Source organism: Hylaeus anthracinus, unplaced genomic scaffold, assembly GCF_026225885.1.
Source record: "Hylaeus anthracinus isolate JK02 unplaced genomic scaffold, UHH_iyHylAnth1.0_haploid 18687, whole genome shotgun sequence".
NCBI classification, from domain to species: Eukaryota; Metazoa; Arthropoda; class Insecta; order Hymenoptera; family Colletidae; genus Hylaeus; species Hylaeus anthracinus.
Genome location: NW_026534793.1, coordinates 3,951 through 18,960, shown reverse-complemented (window position 1 = coordinate 18,960; position 15,010 = coordinate 3,951). Strand labels below are relative to the sequence as shown.

The 15,010-nt window shown below is 36.4% G+C and overlaps 3 protein-coding genes across 10 annotated transcripts; 1 reads left to right on the top strand and 2 right to left on the bottom strand.

Annotated features, from left to right (window-relative positions):
- The first annotated feature begins 388 nt into the window (after positions 1-388).
- On the top strand, positions 389-5,452 carry LOC128892817 (secretory carrier-associated membrane protein 5A-like). Of its 6 annotated transcripts, none has more exons than XM_054153378.1 (9): positions 389-613; positions 1,262-1,525; positions 1,606-1,669; positions 1,772-1,900; positions 1,985-2,141; positions 2,210-2,311; positions 2,386-2,512; positions 2,584-2,782; positions 5,230-5,452. In XM_054153378.1, exons 1-8 carry the CDS (start codon positions 548-550, stop codon positions 2,746-2,748), a joined length of 1,074 nt encoding a protein of 357 aa, XP_054009353.1. In that variant the 5' UTR covers positions 389-547; the 3' UTR covers positions 2,749-2,782; positions 5,230-5,452. The 6 variants fall into 6 exon arrangements, with proteins under 6 accessions (XP_054009353.1, XP_054009355.1, XP_054009352.1 ...); XM_054153380.1 differs by lacking the exon at positions 5,230-5,452 and adding an exon at positions 4,064-4,189; XM_054153377.1 differs by lacking the exon at positions 5,230-5,452 and adding an exon at positions 3,632-3,996.
- On the bottom strand, positions 3,967-7,324 carry LOC128892816 (DNA helicase MCM9-like). Of its 2 annotated transcripts, XM_054153374.1 has the most exons (12): positions 7,016-7,324; positions 6,586-6,727; positions 6,327-6,488; positions 6,120-6,245; positions 5,937-6,043; positions 5,610-5,823; positions 5,457-5,532; positions 5,222-5,379; positions 4,763-5,142; positions 4,422-4,631; positions 4,196-4,350; positions 3,967-4,098 (listed from the first exon to the last, which is right to left on the bottom strand). In XM_054153374.1, the coding sequence occupies exons 1-12, from the start codon at positions 7,108-7,110 to the stop codon at positions 4,046-4,048; spliced, it is 1,878 nt and encodes a 625-aa protein (XP_054009349.1). In that variant the 5' UTR covers positions 7,111-7,324; the 3' UTR covers positions 3,967-4,045. The 2 variants fall into 2 exon arrangements, with proteins under 2 accessions (XP_054009349.1, XP_054009348.1); XM_054153373.1 differs by lacking the exon at positions 3,967-4,098 and having other exon boundaries at positions 4,119-4,350.
- Positions 7,325-9,301: 1,977 nt separating this feature from the next.
- On the bottom strand, positions 9,302-14,707 carry LOC128892815 (phenoloxidase-activating factor 2-like). 2 transcript variants are annotated; one of them, XM_054153370.1, is made up of 5 exons: positions 14,268-14,707; positions 13,191-13,493; positions 12,080-12,348; positions 11,070-11,233; positions 9,302-10,262 (listed from the first exon to the last, which is right to left on the bottom strand). In XM_054153370.1, exons 1-5 carry the CDS (start codon positions 14,666-14,668, stop codon positions 10,065-10,067), a joined length of 1,335 nt encoding a protein of 444 aa, XP_054009345.1. In that variant the 5' UTR covers positions 14,669-14,707; the 3' UTR covers positions 9,302-10,064. The 2 variants fall into 2 exon arrangements, with proteins under 2 accessions (XP_054009345.1, XP_054009346.1); XM_054153371.1 differs by having other exon boundaries at positions 14,310-14,706.
- Between the last annotated feature and the right edge of the window lie 303 nt (positions 14,708-15,010).

Sequence of the window (15,010 nt, the reverse complement as noted above, 5' to 3'; positions counted from 1 at the left end):
ATCTTTTAATCAATTATTCATTATTTCTCTCAAATGCACAAATAACGTGATTCTTTGCTTTATATCACTCTAATATATTAGCTAACATGTCAAATGTATCATTTTTATAAATAATTATTCAATGCTGCCATCAATATCGACCTTTCGCTTAATAGCGCCATCTTCTACATACCATACGAACTATTTTCTCTACAAACTTGGCCCTTTTCCCACCGATGGCGCCACTAATCCCAAAATCCGCTCACTAAGCCGCTCCTTGAGCGGTTAGCGTTCCTAGGTGCACCCAATGATTGGGAACGTCGTTTAATATCAAATTGCACTCTATGAAACGAACCTAATACTGTCGATGATGGACGTGGCTGTAGTTCCTGTCAGTTCCTGTACGTCTAATGATCTGTTCGACTACTGCGCCGGTAATACCGTATGTAACCGCAGCGCAATGGATCATCAAGCATAGACAGGCTTAGATAAGATTATTTTGAGTGTATTAGAGTCTTATTAATTTGCAACAGCCCGTTGGAAAGTGGTTCGGTGAACGGCGATTAAGATGTCTGTCTCGTCTGGCTTCGACGAGAATCCCTTCGGGGAGCCAACTATCGACGATGCGTTTTCGGTGAGTAATTTAACGAAGGCTATAACGAGGCACACACTGCCTTGTTCAATATTGCGTGCAGAACTGTCAAATGAAAATTAAATACGTAATTGGATTTTACTATTTTGAAGTCGAACGACGTTCTATCTCAGAACGTATCAATAAATATTATTTGTACATTATATTTTTGTTCACTCGTATACGTATCTTCGTATGTGCCAGAGAAAATATTGCAGAAACCATTGAAATCGAATGTATTTTCTATTTCGTCTTGCATCGTGTGAATTTGAGACTCTTGATTTAACATTAATCCCTAATGACAGAAACGTGTAACTAATAAGGAAATGCATTGAATGACTTATTGATTCTATATATAGCACTTCCTAATATATAGATTCAATCTAAGCATACCCAAATTTGTTTTTAGCCATTAATTGTTGTGTAAGAGGAACCTTTAGCAATTAATATTTTTAAAGGTAGCAGTAATAATTCTATATTGGATACACAATTGAGTCTTCAAACTCTTAGGGATCTGTCTTAAACATGAAATGGTCCTATAGCAACTTTTCCTTTAATTTTTATTTACTTCCAAAAAGTAACAGTTCATTATTCACTTAGTTAATGAATTGTAAACAAAGTATTTATTGATTAATATTTTCATTCAATTAGGATCCTGCGATTAGGAGAGCTCTAGCTTCCCCACCAGTTGACAGAAGTTTGGAAGATTATAATCCTTTTGCAGAGCAATTTACACAGGGAACTGCACAAGTTAGAGGTGCAGCAAATCCTCCAATTTATGGAGGAATTGGAGCCACACAGAACCCAGCGATGCTTCAACCTTCAAATCAGGAAGCTCCACCACCTACGTATGCACGTACTCCTCAACAAACTGTAAATGCATCACTTGGAAGCACAATGTCCCCTACATCAGACGTAAATACACGCAAAGTTTTGTACTCAAAGGTGTTTTACAGAAAATATCTATGCCTTTTTAAAAAATTGTCATATTTTAGCAAAGGTCAGAGCCAGAATGGAAAGCAAGAACAGAAGAAGATATGAGAAATACTCCTTATTATCGTAAGTCAGTTAGCAGAAATTAAATATTTAATTTCAGCAAGATTCAGTAAGAACTTTTACACTTTTGCGCTAGCATGTATTAATCAGGTTTTGATATTAAAGCAAAGCGGAACAACTGGCCACCTTTGCCTGATAAATGCTGCTTCCAGCCTTGCTTTTATCAAGATATAGATGTTGAGGTACATTCGGACTTTCAAAAGGTAGTCAGACAACTATATCGTTTGTGGATGTGTAAGTCTACAATATTAATATTAACGTTAATTCAATAATTATTCCTTGATATAGAGTAAAATTTATTTTACTTTTAAATTGCAGTCCATGGCTGTGTTTTGGTCTTGAATGTTCTTGGTGGATTTATACTAGTTTTATGTTATGGACAATTTTCAACATTCGGTCTTGGAATATTATTCCTCATACTGTTTACACCATTCTCTTTCTTGTGCTGGTTTAGACCCGCTTACAGGGCGTTCAAGTATGTATTTGACAATATACTAATATCCTGGCGTTTATAATTTAATTAAAACTATTTTTATCTTTCAGAAACGACAGCTCGTTCAATTTTATGGTGTTCTTTTTTGTCTTTTTCTTTCAATTAATTGTAACAACAATTCAAGCCATTGGCATTCCCGGTTCTGGAACTTGGTAATATTTTTATCCTTAGAAACGAGCTCGTATTTTCAACTTGTATGCTGACTTTGAACTTTTGATATTTGTAGTGGTATAATAACGGCTATCTCGTCGTTCAACGGAACAACTAAAGGAACCTTTGTTGGCCTTATACTACTCTTCATATCCTTATGTTTCGTTCTTGCCGCCAGCGCTGATCTCCTACTGTTGACTAAGGTACTATTGACTCTAATGTTTTTACTGTACAACGTTGAACTCTTATAAAGAATAGAGTATATTTCCCGTAGATTCATCGTATTTATCGTTCGTCCGATGCGAGTATATCGAAAGCACAACAAGAATTCGCTACAACTTTCTTACGCAATGAACACGTGCAGACTGCTGCAAGTAACGTTGCTGCTAATGCTGTCCGCTCCCAGATGGCTAACGCTGCTAATCAACCACGTTATTAAGCGTTTACGCCACACTACAGGATTTATTCTTCAGGTATCCTGACCTTTTAACACTCAGTAAACCGATAGATCCAAGTTCTGATGTATAAAAGGAAGCTATAGTGCGTTACATGAAACTATATGTTCCACGGAAAATCTATTCTTACATTGAAAGGCTATTTATCTATTTACAGTCTTTTTTTATTTATTAAATATTGTATGTGCATGTTTTCTTGAAAAAAATCGTGTAATTTGTTGATAGTTTTGTGAATATGAACAGATACTTTGAATGATGGCTTAACAAAATTAACACGTATTTTTCCTGTTGCAATAATAATTTTGTATGTTATCACACGATGTGTGTCACCTAATATATGAATTTTTATGTCGTCTTTCGTTTGCATTAACTAACGAATGTCATGAAATGATTTATCATCTAGGAAGAGTGAGCTATTAATAATCATATCACTAATTCTTGTATTATTGCTTCTATATAAATACATAAATATATTTGCTAGCTTTTATATTTTAGTGGCACTATTTTATGATGTCGGCATAATGCGGTTCATCAATGAAAAGCAAGTCGGTTTGCTGAAAATCAAAATAACTTGAATGGTTATGTCCATGAGTATAGAGTTAATTTCAACTGTTGATCGATAAGCGTTAATTTAATTATGGATTAGACAGATATTATGAATGTCCATTATCTACTCAAACGTCCTATACATTCCTTGCATTGTGTAATATATGGCCTTTCTTTATTAAGTACTTGTTATTTAGATCCTTAAAGTATTGTATCACTTTGTAAAGTTTAAGGTATATACATATACATGTAAAGGATATTTTAAAGTATAACTTTTACCCGTGTTTAATTATTTATTAATTATTGATAAATTATTTGTAGACTACGAAAAATTGGCTTATATCGTTGCTGTTACTTTATTCTAATCGTCTCGATGAACTGGAAAATTTATGTCAAGTAAATGTTCGGGATATGAAAAAAAAAAAAGATCGAAGACCTTGTTATTTGTTGAGACTTAAATCAAACATATTATGTCCTCTAAATATATTTTTACATACAAGATAATGTTCAACTTGATTCCAATGATTATCAAACACCTTTATTATATAACAGTGAAGAATAGAGTAATTCGTTTTGTATAAACAGAAAGTTGTTTACATTTTATAAATACGCTGGTATATTTGTACTTATGTAAGCAGTAACAAAACAAGTGACAAATAAAATATTTAGTTTACTCATAAGAAAAATATATTTCATCAGAATAACCAATTACAAATTTTCCATTTATCGAAATATTTACAACAAATGTTCTAGATGCTGTAGGCCAATAATCTCCAGTAACTTTTTACCTGGAATTAAGGAAATAACATTAATTAATTTCTGACCACGATAAAATTATTTTTAATCGTGATAATAAATATGACAATAACACGAAACAACAAGTACCTTCAGATCTGTATGTTGCCATAGGATCTGTTGGAAACGAAGAGCCGAGATCGATCTCGAAAGTCTTTCCTGTTCCGATTAATTTAACTACGTATATGGCATCCATGAGTTCAATTTTTGATTTATACATCAGTTTAGCGTGACCTTCAGCTAACCTAAAGAACATGATTTTTAAATGTTATCGAAGTAATCATAACATTTCTTTAAGCGTGTTTCTTTTTAGTACCTAATAAGACTATCTAAAAGCCGTACTGTTGTTCTTTCTTCCCTTCTATCTGGATGAGATCTGTGGTAAAGATAAGTCGCTCTAAGAACTGCTTCCGCTTCTTTCGTCAATACTGGTTGCAAAGAATGTATATAAGCTAAATACTCTCGCAAACTATCTTCCTTCCACAAACCCTCCGATTTTAAGAGCTCTATGTGATTCTTCGAACCACTGTTAAAATAAAGATTGGCTGAAACTGATACTTTTACTTCTATATTTTATAGAATATATTTATTCTAGAATTCTTAGAATATATTTTATTAACAAGTTAATAAACAAACTGCGTGGAAAATATTAATTACATTGGCGCCATGTTTTCTCTGGTCTCGTAAGCGGCTCTCAAAATGTGATCTGACGTCAGTCTGTCCCATTTTGGGTTTCTATTGTCCTTTAAAAGGAGTATTAAATCGAACCGCGACAAAAGGGGATCCCCTAAATTCGTTTCCCATTCTTCGTCGTCGTCGAATTGGCCGCCGCTTGGATTGATGGCTGCAATGACCGAGCATCTAGAATTTAGCGTACTTACTAACCCAGCTTTCGCAATTGATATAGTTTGCTGTTCCATTGCCTCGTGCACGGAAGTTCTGTCGTGTGAACTCATTGTCGTAAATTCATCTACGCAACAGACTCCGCCGTCAGCTAACACCAAGGCTCCAGCTTCTAAATGCCAACCGTCAGAGTCCTATATACATGTACATGTAATAAGAATGATTTAAATATTAATTATTACAGAGGAAAGATAGTATATAACGCTAACTAACTCTAACAGCAGTCGCTGTAAGTCCAGCTGCTGTTGATCCGATGCCGGTCGTAAAAACCGATCTGTTAGCCAGACGGGACGCTGCACGAAGCAATTGCGATTTGCCAGTTCCGGGATCGCCGATTAACAGAAGATGGGGCTCACCTCGTACACGTGTTCCTTTATTTTGTTTTCTGACATTGAGTATATTTTGTATCGCATTATGAATATAATCGAAACTTATAACAGATAATTACCACTTTCATTACACTTAGGTACACCACCAGCTAGAACGACGGCTAATGCTAATTTTGCAGTATACATCCCGTAAAGCTGTAAATAGTGTAGTTGAAATTACGTATTTTCACACTTATGTTCCCTCTATTAAGAATTGTATTGTAAAGTGCTACCTGGGGGCAAATTGATGCTAGAATGTTATCTCTACCAAGCAGAGGATTGTCGATATATTTTTCCCAATAATGTTTGAATACATCTCTCATCTCTTGAGTGGAAGCTGTTTCAGATATCTTACGTCGTACCGACACGCTGTTTGCAATCATTATTGTCGTTGCCTCCAAACGCTCTCCTACTTCTAACTGTCCCCATACCCGTACAACTACACCACTACAAATGTACACGCGTTGATTAAGAAATTTTATTTTTATTACTAAATTAGAAAATCGATTTTAGGAGCAATAAACAGTTAAATAAGATTTCTTTTCTTTCAATAACTGTACCTGATTTCAATATTATCTCCTGGTCTACATTTATCAACTAAATCATCCAACAAGATAATCTGCATTTCCTCTGCAAAATTTCTATTAGTATCGATTCTGCCCTTTTCCTGATTAAACGTATTTGAATGATAAAAAGAGGGTATCAAATTATATGTTAATTGTCAAATTAAATTAATATTATACTTGAATTCTTATTTCCTGACAGTCCGAAGAATCCTCTAAATCAAAAGTTGTGAGTGGTATTAATTTTGTTGCCTCACATGACTCACATTCTGAGATATCTGTAAAATTTTGTGTTTCCCACTCATACTAAAAAAAGATAATACTTGATATAAGATAATCTTTCAGTTAAGATAAAATTTTGTAATATTCATAATATGCCCAACAAACCTTAACTAAAGTGACATGTTTGCACTTCTTACAACTGTATCTTTGAACTAGCTTCAACACTGTTGGTTGAGATATTCTCACTGCAATGCCACTTGTTGAAACCAGTTGCCCTATTTCCCCCTGATCTACAGTAACTGGTACAGCAGTAACTCTGATACGAACCTACGTGAGATATTAAAAGTAAACATATGGAAATATCGAAAATATTTGAACCAAGACCATTATCTAATATTGTATAGAGCATATACTTTGCTATTACTTTTTTTTTCACAATTTGCTCAGGTTTTGCTATTTGTTCCTGTATTTTCATTGCAGCTATATCGCACATTGGCAAATAATGCCTAGGAAATTGTAGAATTTTTTGTGCCACATCAGCATCAGCTTCAAACAATGATACAAAGCTGTAAAACAAACGACCTCTGAGATAAGAATATTGCTCATTTTTGCTTTCAATTTCATCTATTTTATAGTAATCCAACTCAAAATGTAAAACAACAAATAAAAGGTAGACAACTTTTATTTATTCAACACAAACTACAACATCGATTACAAAATTTAATTGTACCTTACACTAAACGAGTGAAGACATACTCGATTTATTGTTCAATGGAATAAACATTGAGAATGAATCCTTATACAGTGTTCTTATAAAACTATTATTTGAATATTTTATTTATAAATTTACTCACTTTACATGGATGGAATAAAAAATGTTAACATCCACAGCATCTAAAATTTCTTCCAATTCATCACGATGATACTTTAGCAAATAATCTTGTAACATTTTGCAAGATCATAGTCACACACGATTTAAAGTTAAAAAGCACATGTTGTTGACATGCCGGTAACAAGGCCCAGGAAATTCTTAAACTTCGAGTCAGCGCTATCTACGGCAAAATGCTCAAGTCTGTAGTGGAAACGTTACCTAATCCAGAACGCTACAAAAGGCAGCACACGTAAGTAAATCTTACAGTTCTTACCGTGCAACGGTAAACCTAACACCTTCAAACACTTCCTCACATCCCCCATTATCTCCTACCACCTTTCAACACCTCCTAGCAACTCCTAACATCTCCTACCAGCACCTGAAGGTACAGCAAAGTGTCAAATCGCTCCGCACAAAACTTTCGAGTTGCAAATTTGTTGAAGTTTTAAGCGGAGCAAAGTTCCACAATGTTGCAAGTGGCTCCGCTCAAAACTTCATAAATTTGCAATGCTCAAAATTGCAACAAAGTTGCAGGGGTCAAAAGTACAATAATATGGCAGCTCAGAAGTTCGCAGAAAATTCACCTTTTCTCCGAACTTCTGAGTTGCCACTTTGTTGTACTTCTGAGCGTTGCAACTTTGTTGAATTCCTTCGGTGAGCGATTTGCAACCTTGTTGAACTTGCAACTTTGTTGGGATTCTGCGGGGATCGATTTGCAACATTGTTGGACTTGCAACTTTGTTGAATTCTGAAAAGGAGCGATTTGCCACCTTGTTGAACTTGCAACTTTGTTGGGATTCTGCGGGGATCGATTTGCAACATTGTTGAACTTGCAACTTTGTTGAATTCTGCGGGGATTGATTTGCAACATTGTTGAACTTGCAACTTTGTTGAATTCTGCGGGATTGATTTGCAACATTGTTGAACTTGCAACTTTGTTGAATTCTGCGGGGATCGATTTGCAACATTGTTGAGCTTGCAACTTTGTTGAATTCTGCGGGGATCGATTTGCAACATTGTTGAGCTTGCAACTTTGTTGAATTCTGCGGGGATTGATTCGCAACATTGTTGAGCTTGCAACTTTGTTGAATTCTGCGGGGATTGATTCGCAACATTGTTGAGCTTGCAACTTTGTTGAATTCTGCGGGGATTGATTTGCAACATTGTTGAACTTACAACTTTGTTGAATTCTGCGGGGGTTTGCAACATCGTTGAATTTTGAGCGCTGCAACTTTGTGGAAGTTTTGAACGGAGCAAACTTATGTGGTGTTAAAAAGTGTTAGAAGATGTTAAATGGTGTTAGGATGTATTAGTAGGTTTTAGGAGGTGTTAGGAGGTGTAATAAGAGGCGTGAGGAATTATTAGAAGGTGATAGGAGGTAATAGGAGGTGTGAGAAAGTATTAGAAGGTGTTAGGAAGTGTGAAGAAGTGTAAGGAACTGTTAGAAGGTGAGAGGAAATGTAAGGAACTGTTAGAAGGTGAGAGGAAGTGTAAGGAACTGTTAGAAGATCAGAGGAAGTGTTTGAAGGTGTTAAGAGATATGAGGAAATAGTAGAAGTTGTGAGGAAGTGTTAGAAGGTGATAGGAGGTAATAGGAGGTATGAGGAAGTATTAGAAGGTGTGAGGAGGTGTAAGGAAATGTTAGAAAGTGATAGGAGGAAATATTGGGAAGTATTAAAAGGTATTAGGTTGTTTTAGAAGGTGTTGGGACGTGTTCGAAGGTGTTCGGAAGTGTTAGGAAGTGTTAGGAAGTTTTAGAGAATATTAGAAAGTGTTATGAGGTGTAAGAAGACTGTTAGGAAATTTTAGAAGGTGTAGGAGATGTTAGGAGTTCTTATTAGAGTTATTAGGAAGTGTTATGAGGTGTCAGGAGGTGTTAGGAAGTATTAGGTTGTGATACGGAGTGATCACTGGTGATCTCTGTCACTCTGCAGTGGTTAAAGTCACTCTCCACTTTCAGTCTTATTCTCTGTTGCTCACCATCACGCTCCAGTGGTCATGCATGGGGACCTGCATGGTAAGAACGCTAAGGTTTACCTACGTATGCTGCCATCTAACGTTTTCGATTAGTAAAGATTTCACTACAGACTTGAGCGTTTCGCCGTAGATGATTCTGATTATAGGTGAGAATGAACACAAATTTCATGAATGAAATCCACCTTATAAACGTGATTTTGATGAATACATATATATATACGTATATTGCAACACAAAATACTTCATAATTTGTTGAACAATAGGAGAAGTACGTACTAATAATGAATACATGAACGATCCAACATGAATTATTTATTATTCCGTTGAAATATCACAAGACAATAATTATCAATTTAAGAGTTTCGACTGTCTACGCATTCGTATTCTAATATTTAATTAGCTGAATGTAGATGTCAAGATACAATACTTAAGAAAATAATATTCAAGGAAAGTAAACTAGCTAACAGAAAGTGGAAGTTGTATCGCTGTAAAAGAATAAAACACAGGCGTGTCTCTGGCACGTGTGAATAAACTCGATTGACGTTTCTTTGCAATAAGCTCCCAAGAGGCAATCGCGCGACCCTTTCAAATAAATGGTTTAAAACACAATAAGGGGTACCGTTTCTGCACGGTGTCTGGAGAACGTTACTCGAACGGCACAGCCATAAAAGCACTTCGTTTGCTAAACACATGCGCGAACGTTACTGTTCTTCCGCTACGACCGAATTTAGTTTTATGACCATTACCGTTTAACTCAAGAGTTCGTCTCAGCTGTTGGCTCGTACCTTTTAACCAGCCTTTTGTCCGAGTTTTTAGCGTTCGGAAAAGGCCTGTCTGCTAAACGAACCAGCCAAGGTAATCCTAAAATTATTCTTTCTTTCTTTTTCCGACGTAGTAATATTTTATTGTGAGTTCAACACTCTCGTCTATGTTTATTTTCATCTGTTCGTTACAATACTAAAAAAAAATGTTGTTAGGCAGGATAGTCGGTGACAGAGGGTGGCGATTTTTATTTATGAAAGAGACTTATGAAACGAGTCAGTCTATTGTCAGGTTCAAGGGTTGTAAACGGTGTTGTCCAAATTGTTGAAAGCCATCTGCTCGTCGATCCAATCGCGTAAAAATGGAATGTTGGAATAGACACCTGGAGTGCCGTCTTCGCCGCAACCGATTCCCCATGCGACGATACCTGCTTGCACGTACTTGCTGGGATCGTTTCTGCTCGGACACACGAGCGGACTTCCTCCGTCACCCTGTAAAAAGAAACACGCGTATTTATTTTACGCCTGGACAAATTTTCTTGGAAGTGGAAGGATTCATGGAAGAATAGAAGAAATAACTGGACTGCGGATTTTTATGCATTTCGTACAGCAACTAATTTAAAATAAAATTAATAAGAAAAGAAATGAGTGGCTAACATTAAAAGTTAATTTAAAACTTTAATTTACGCGAATTCTATTCTAAAAATATGTAGTTAAAAAATGTTGGTTAATTATTTCTTCCCCTAAAATTTATTAATAAAATGAATACATGAAGTTTTACTTTGAATTGGTTTCTATGCGAATAGTTATTACTAGTTTGCGCATCTTTATGCATTTATAGAAAACTTGAATGTGCAAGAAACCACAAAATGCAAACAATATGCGAGAATATAAAAAAGATTGAAAGTAAAGTTCATGGTACAATATTTACAGAATGAAATAAATTCCTATTTATTTTATTTTGCATAAAGATCCGCAGTCTATAATCCGCATATAACTAATTGAAATCGGACACTCGCTTATTAAAACTTAATGATTAGTTGAGGCCATGAGAACCAGAGTAGCCTATCTACATAATTATGGTAGTGATTTATAAAGAGAAATTGGAAGCTACGATTTTCATTTAATTATTTCCATGCTGTCATGTGTTAATGATTGAGGAAATTAGAGATTAATTTATATAATAAAATAGATGTAAAGTTTGGCGTCCAATATTAACATTTCGGTTCTTGAATTATGGCTAGCGTTTAAAACAAATTATTATAGGCATTCAAATACTAAAAGAAGATTTAGTTTTACCTTGCAAGTGTCCTTTCCAGCCTCTCCGCCGGCGCATATGAAGCTCTCGTGGAGTTTGAAGTATTTTCCTAATCTCGTCTTCCGCAAACTGCCCTCACACGTGTTGCGTGGCACGATCGGGAGTTCCACTTTCTTCAAGATTACCTGGTAGTGACCCTCTTTACCTGAAACAATGATTACGGTCGTCAGACACTTGCAGGGAAGTATACAAGTGGGTTTGGAATAATTGGGCGTCGTCAGGACCAGCAAGCAGTAAACGACCCTCGAGTAACCGGAGTCAACCGTGTTAATGAGGTTTCTGTTGTTTCTGAAGCTATGGCAGAGGAATCCCTCAGAAAGCATAAAGAATAGGAAGGAAAATAGGAAGGAAGCGTAGGAAAATAGGAAACCGCACGTGTGCAAGTGTTTGTGCGAAAATAGGACCAGCTCCTAGCATTCACGGAATAAGAATATCTTTATAAGAATAAATAAGAATATCTCTGTTAACACATTGTTGAACAGTCACGAGTAAACTCATGTTTGCACTTGCATTATCTATTTCAATTTATGAAACTCAGGACGATATGGAAAAATTGTACAGTTATGTAGAAGATATGAATGTAAAATATTTCATTTCATTGTGTTGATGAAATATAAATAGAATTTAGATTGTTTTAATTTCGCATTCAATTACGAAATAATACACGAAGTCGCCTCTGTGAAAAATTGCCGGTCAACAATGTGTTAATTAAATCATGCTTTTTGTTAGAACGGTCCAAAAACGAAGTTCCACATTTTAATCCTTTGCACTCGAGATGCTTTCTTAGCATTCTATTGCCACGAATTCTAAGCTATCTAGATTCGAGAATCAGGTCACCTTTATTTTATCACACCATCATTTTATCGACACATCGAGTTCCACAGAAATGAAACCTAAAGAAACATTACTGCTGATAGATTTGCTGCGCGAAACCTAATGGCGATTGAGTGTCACCTCTCCAATGCAAAGGGTTAAAAATTACTATCTTTACCGAATATGTCTTTGCCCCAGCCACTGGCGAAGCATCGGGATCCGTCGAGGACAGCGTTCCGTTCAGGAAGACAAACGATATCGACGTTCTCCGCGTACGTAAGCGGCTCCGATAAAATCAAGATGGCTACGTCGTTGAAGAGAGCCCCAGGATAGTACTCGTTGTGAACGATCACTTGCTTCACGTTGCGATCCTGGTGCGGGAATATCTCATGCACGGTTTGCGTGTCCCATTCGCCTGCACGGATTCTCAACTCTGATGGGTTCTTCCTGTTTGGAAAGTCATAGTATTACATTAACATGTTTCTCATTTGTACTCAATTTAAAACCACTCGATTGAGAAATGAATTTTACATGTACGTATAGAAATAAAATGGTAATCGTGCAATCTTAAACAGACTGTTATTCATTTTCCCACTCGATTCTATTTTAATTATCATTCCTTTGCACTCCTAAGACCAGTATCACTGTCCACAATTGAGGACTTGAGAACCAGAGTGGCGCAAGTAACAATTTCTTAAAAATTGACTTATGGTCTAAAGCGCATAACTGATAGGATATTTCATAAAACCAAAGTGACGTATGTTTAATTTCCTCAATCGTTAACACATGACAGCATGGAAATAATTAAATGAAAATCGTAGCTTCCAATTTCTCTTTATAAATCACTACCATAATTATGTAGATAGGCTACTCTGGTTCTCGTGGCCTCAACTAATCATTAAGTTTTAATAAGCGAGTATCCGAATTCAATTAGTTATAAATAGACTGCGGATCTTTGTACAAAATAAAATCTTCGCGAACGTGCCACCTAAAATTGAACCTAAATAGGAATTTATTTCATTCTGCAAATATTACAACATGAACTTTACTTTCAATCTTTTTTATATTCTTGCATATTGTTTGCATTTTGTAGAATCTTGCACATTCAAGTTTCCTATAAATGCATAAAGATCCGCAGTCTAGTTATACGATCAACATTCTTAAGCAATAGTTTGGTTAATAAAAATGTAAAATTCTAAAGAAAATCGTATAATTTATGTCATATAGCAAAATTGCTCGTAGTGCAAAGGGTTAATTATTTTATCTCTTCTACAAACATAGTAACGGACCCTTGCACGCAGTGAGCAGCTGTTAGCACTGCCTGTCTGTGAATCAAGGAACCTCCGCATTGATAGACGTTCAATTTCTGATTGTTCGCGCCGATTGTTTCTTCCTTAAGGATCGCCACCATCCAAGGAAACTCGCCGAATTGGGCCTCGTTGTTGTTGGCGCCGGTGATTCTGAAACCAACACCCTGAGGGTTTCGTTGTCCGCAACCCTTTCTCACTACTGGCGGTGAAGGAGTGGTTTCATTTTTCCTGTCTGGGGGTTTGCAGCAGACGTCCAGGTAGTTCTCGCAAGGACCAAAGGCTCTGCATCGTAAAAATTAATAATCCAGATTAATTTTAATGCCGTGGAATCATATTCGTTCGATGCAATTTTTACAGTGCTCGCACAGTTTTGGTATCATGCAAAAATATTGTAAAGTGTTGGCACGATTAGCTAGTGTTCACTTCACATCTGTTTTAAAAAGACTATGCAAATGAACTTTTAATCGTGTTCTCCCCTCTTGCATAAGACTTGAGAGAAACAATGCAGAATCAAAGTGTAGATATACACTTGCACGTATAAACACACAAGTGAAGGAAACAGAATATGTACAATTTATTCAAAGAAACGAGTACGTGAAGAGAAAGTATCCAAAGACAGGCTCATGCGACGTTCACAATCTCAACGCAAAAGGTGAATAAAAAGAAACCACGAGTAATGGATATGCTATTATAATGGATTATTCATGCAAACGTAATTTTGATGTGTCCTTTAAGAACGGTCGGAGGATCCACGCCAATCGAGATAATCGAAGGTGTTACCGTGATTTGGAAACCAATCTTCAAGCAGGCATGCTTGAAATTACAATCCCAGTGAACAAAAATTCCAGACCGTGCACCAGAGGCAATTTCAAGCCCTGCAGAGTTGGGCATTTCATAGATTAAATTCTCTTCGACTAATCTATGATAAGTTTAGTCGTCAGAGGTAATTTAGGAGTCTATAGAAAACTGTAAATATAAATATATAGAAAACTGTGAACTGTACAATTTTGCCCAACACTGATCCTGTGTTACAGGCCACGTCTTTGGAAAACTCACTCATCGTTGTGAATGTCAGGGAGATAGTCATCAAAACCGGACCTGAGATCAATCAGCCCAACCCCGTTATCCAAAATGGTCCCGTTGTTGCACTGATAGTAGGGCACGCATTCGCAGTCATCGGGCAGAGGCTTGGGCTTGTTCTGCGTGCCCAAGATGGTGGTTGACGTCGAGCCCTGGGTACCTAGGTTGCTCTGAGGCGTTGGTGCAGGGCCAAACACGCCGTCTATCAAAGTATCCAAACTGCCACTGGAGTTTCGATCGGTGATGGTGGCCTCTGTTGAGGGTGTAGGTTGTCCAAACACATTCGATATGAGACTGTCCAAGTTGTCCTTGTTCTGGGGAGCTGCCTGAACCAGAGCGTAACTGGCCACGGCCAGTGATAACAGTGCTCTCCACATTGCGGTGTCTAGGGATCTTAAAACAAAGATATAAGGTTGTTAATTCCAGTAGATACATAGGATATCAATTAATAGCTTTGATATATATAGTTTTGAGATAAATAGCTTTGATATACTAAGTTTTGAGATACATAGCTTTGATATACTAAGTTTTGATACACCAAGCTTTGATATACTAAGTTTTGATATACATAGCTTTGAGATACATAACTTTGATAGACTAAGCTTTGTTATACTAAGCTTTGATACACTAAGCTTTGATACACTAAGCTTTGAGATACATAACTTTGATAGACTAAGCTTTGTTATACTAAGCTTTGATACACTAAGTTTTGATATACA

Coding starts and splice junctions, on each gene's coding strand:
- LOC128892816 (XM_054153373.1), bottom strand. CDS start 7,110: ATGTTACAAGATTATTTGCTAAAGTATCATCGTGATGAATTGGAAGAA. Junction 6,044..6,119: donor GTCAGGAAATAAGAATTCAA/GTATAATATTAA, acceptor ACGTTTAATCAG/GAAAAGGGCAGAATCGATAC. Junction 4,351..4,421: donor CTTTTAGATAGTCTTATTAG/GTACTAAAAAGA, acceptor CATGTTCTTTAG/GTTAGCTGAAGGTCACGCTA.
- LOC128892817 (XM_054153378.1), top strand. CDS start 548: ATGTCTGTCTCGTCTGGCTTCGACGAGAATCCCTTCGGGGAGCCAACT. Junction 1,526..1,605: donor CAATGTCCCCTACATCAGAC/GTAAATACACGC, acceptor GTCATATTTTAG/CAAAGGTCAGAGCCAGAATG. Junction 1,901..1,984: donor ACTATATCGTTTGTGGATGT/GTAAGTCTACAA, acceptor TTTAAATTGCAG/TCCATGGCTGTGTTTTGGTC.
- LOC128892815 (XM_054153370.1), bottom strand. CDS start 14,668: ATGTGGAGAGCACTGTTATCACTGGCCGTGGCCAGTTACGCTCTGGTT. Junction 11,234..12,079: donor CTGGGGCAAAGACATATTCG/GTAAAGATAGTA, acceptor TCATTGTTTCAG/GTAAAGAGGGTCACTACCAG. Junction 10,263..11,069: donor CTGGAAAGGACACTTGCAAG/GTAAAACTAAAT, acceptor TTCTTTTTACAG/GGTGACGGAGGAAGTCCGCT.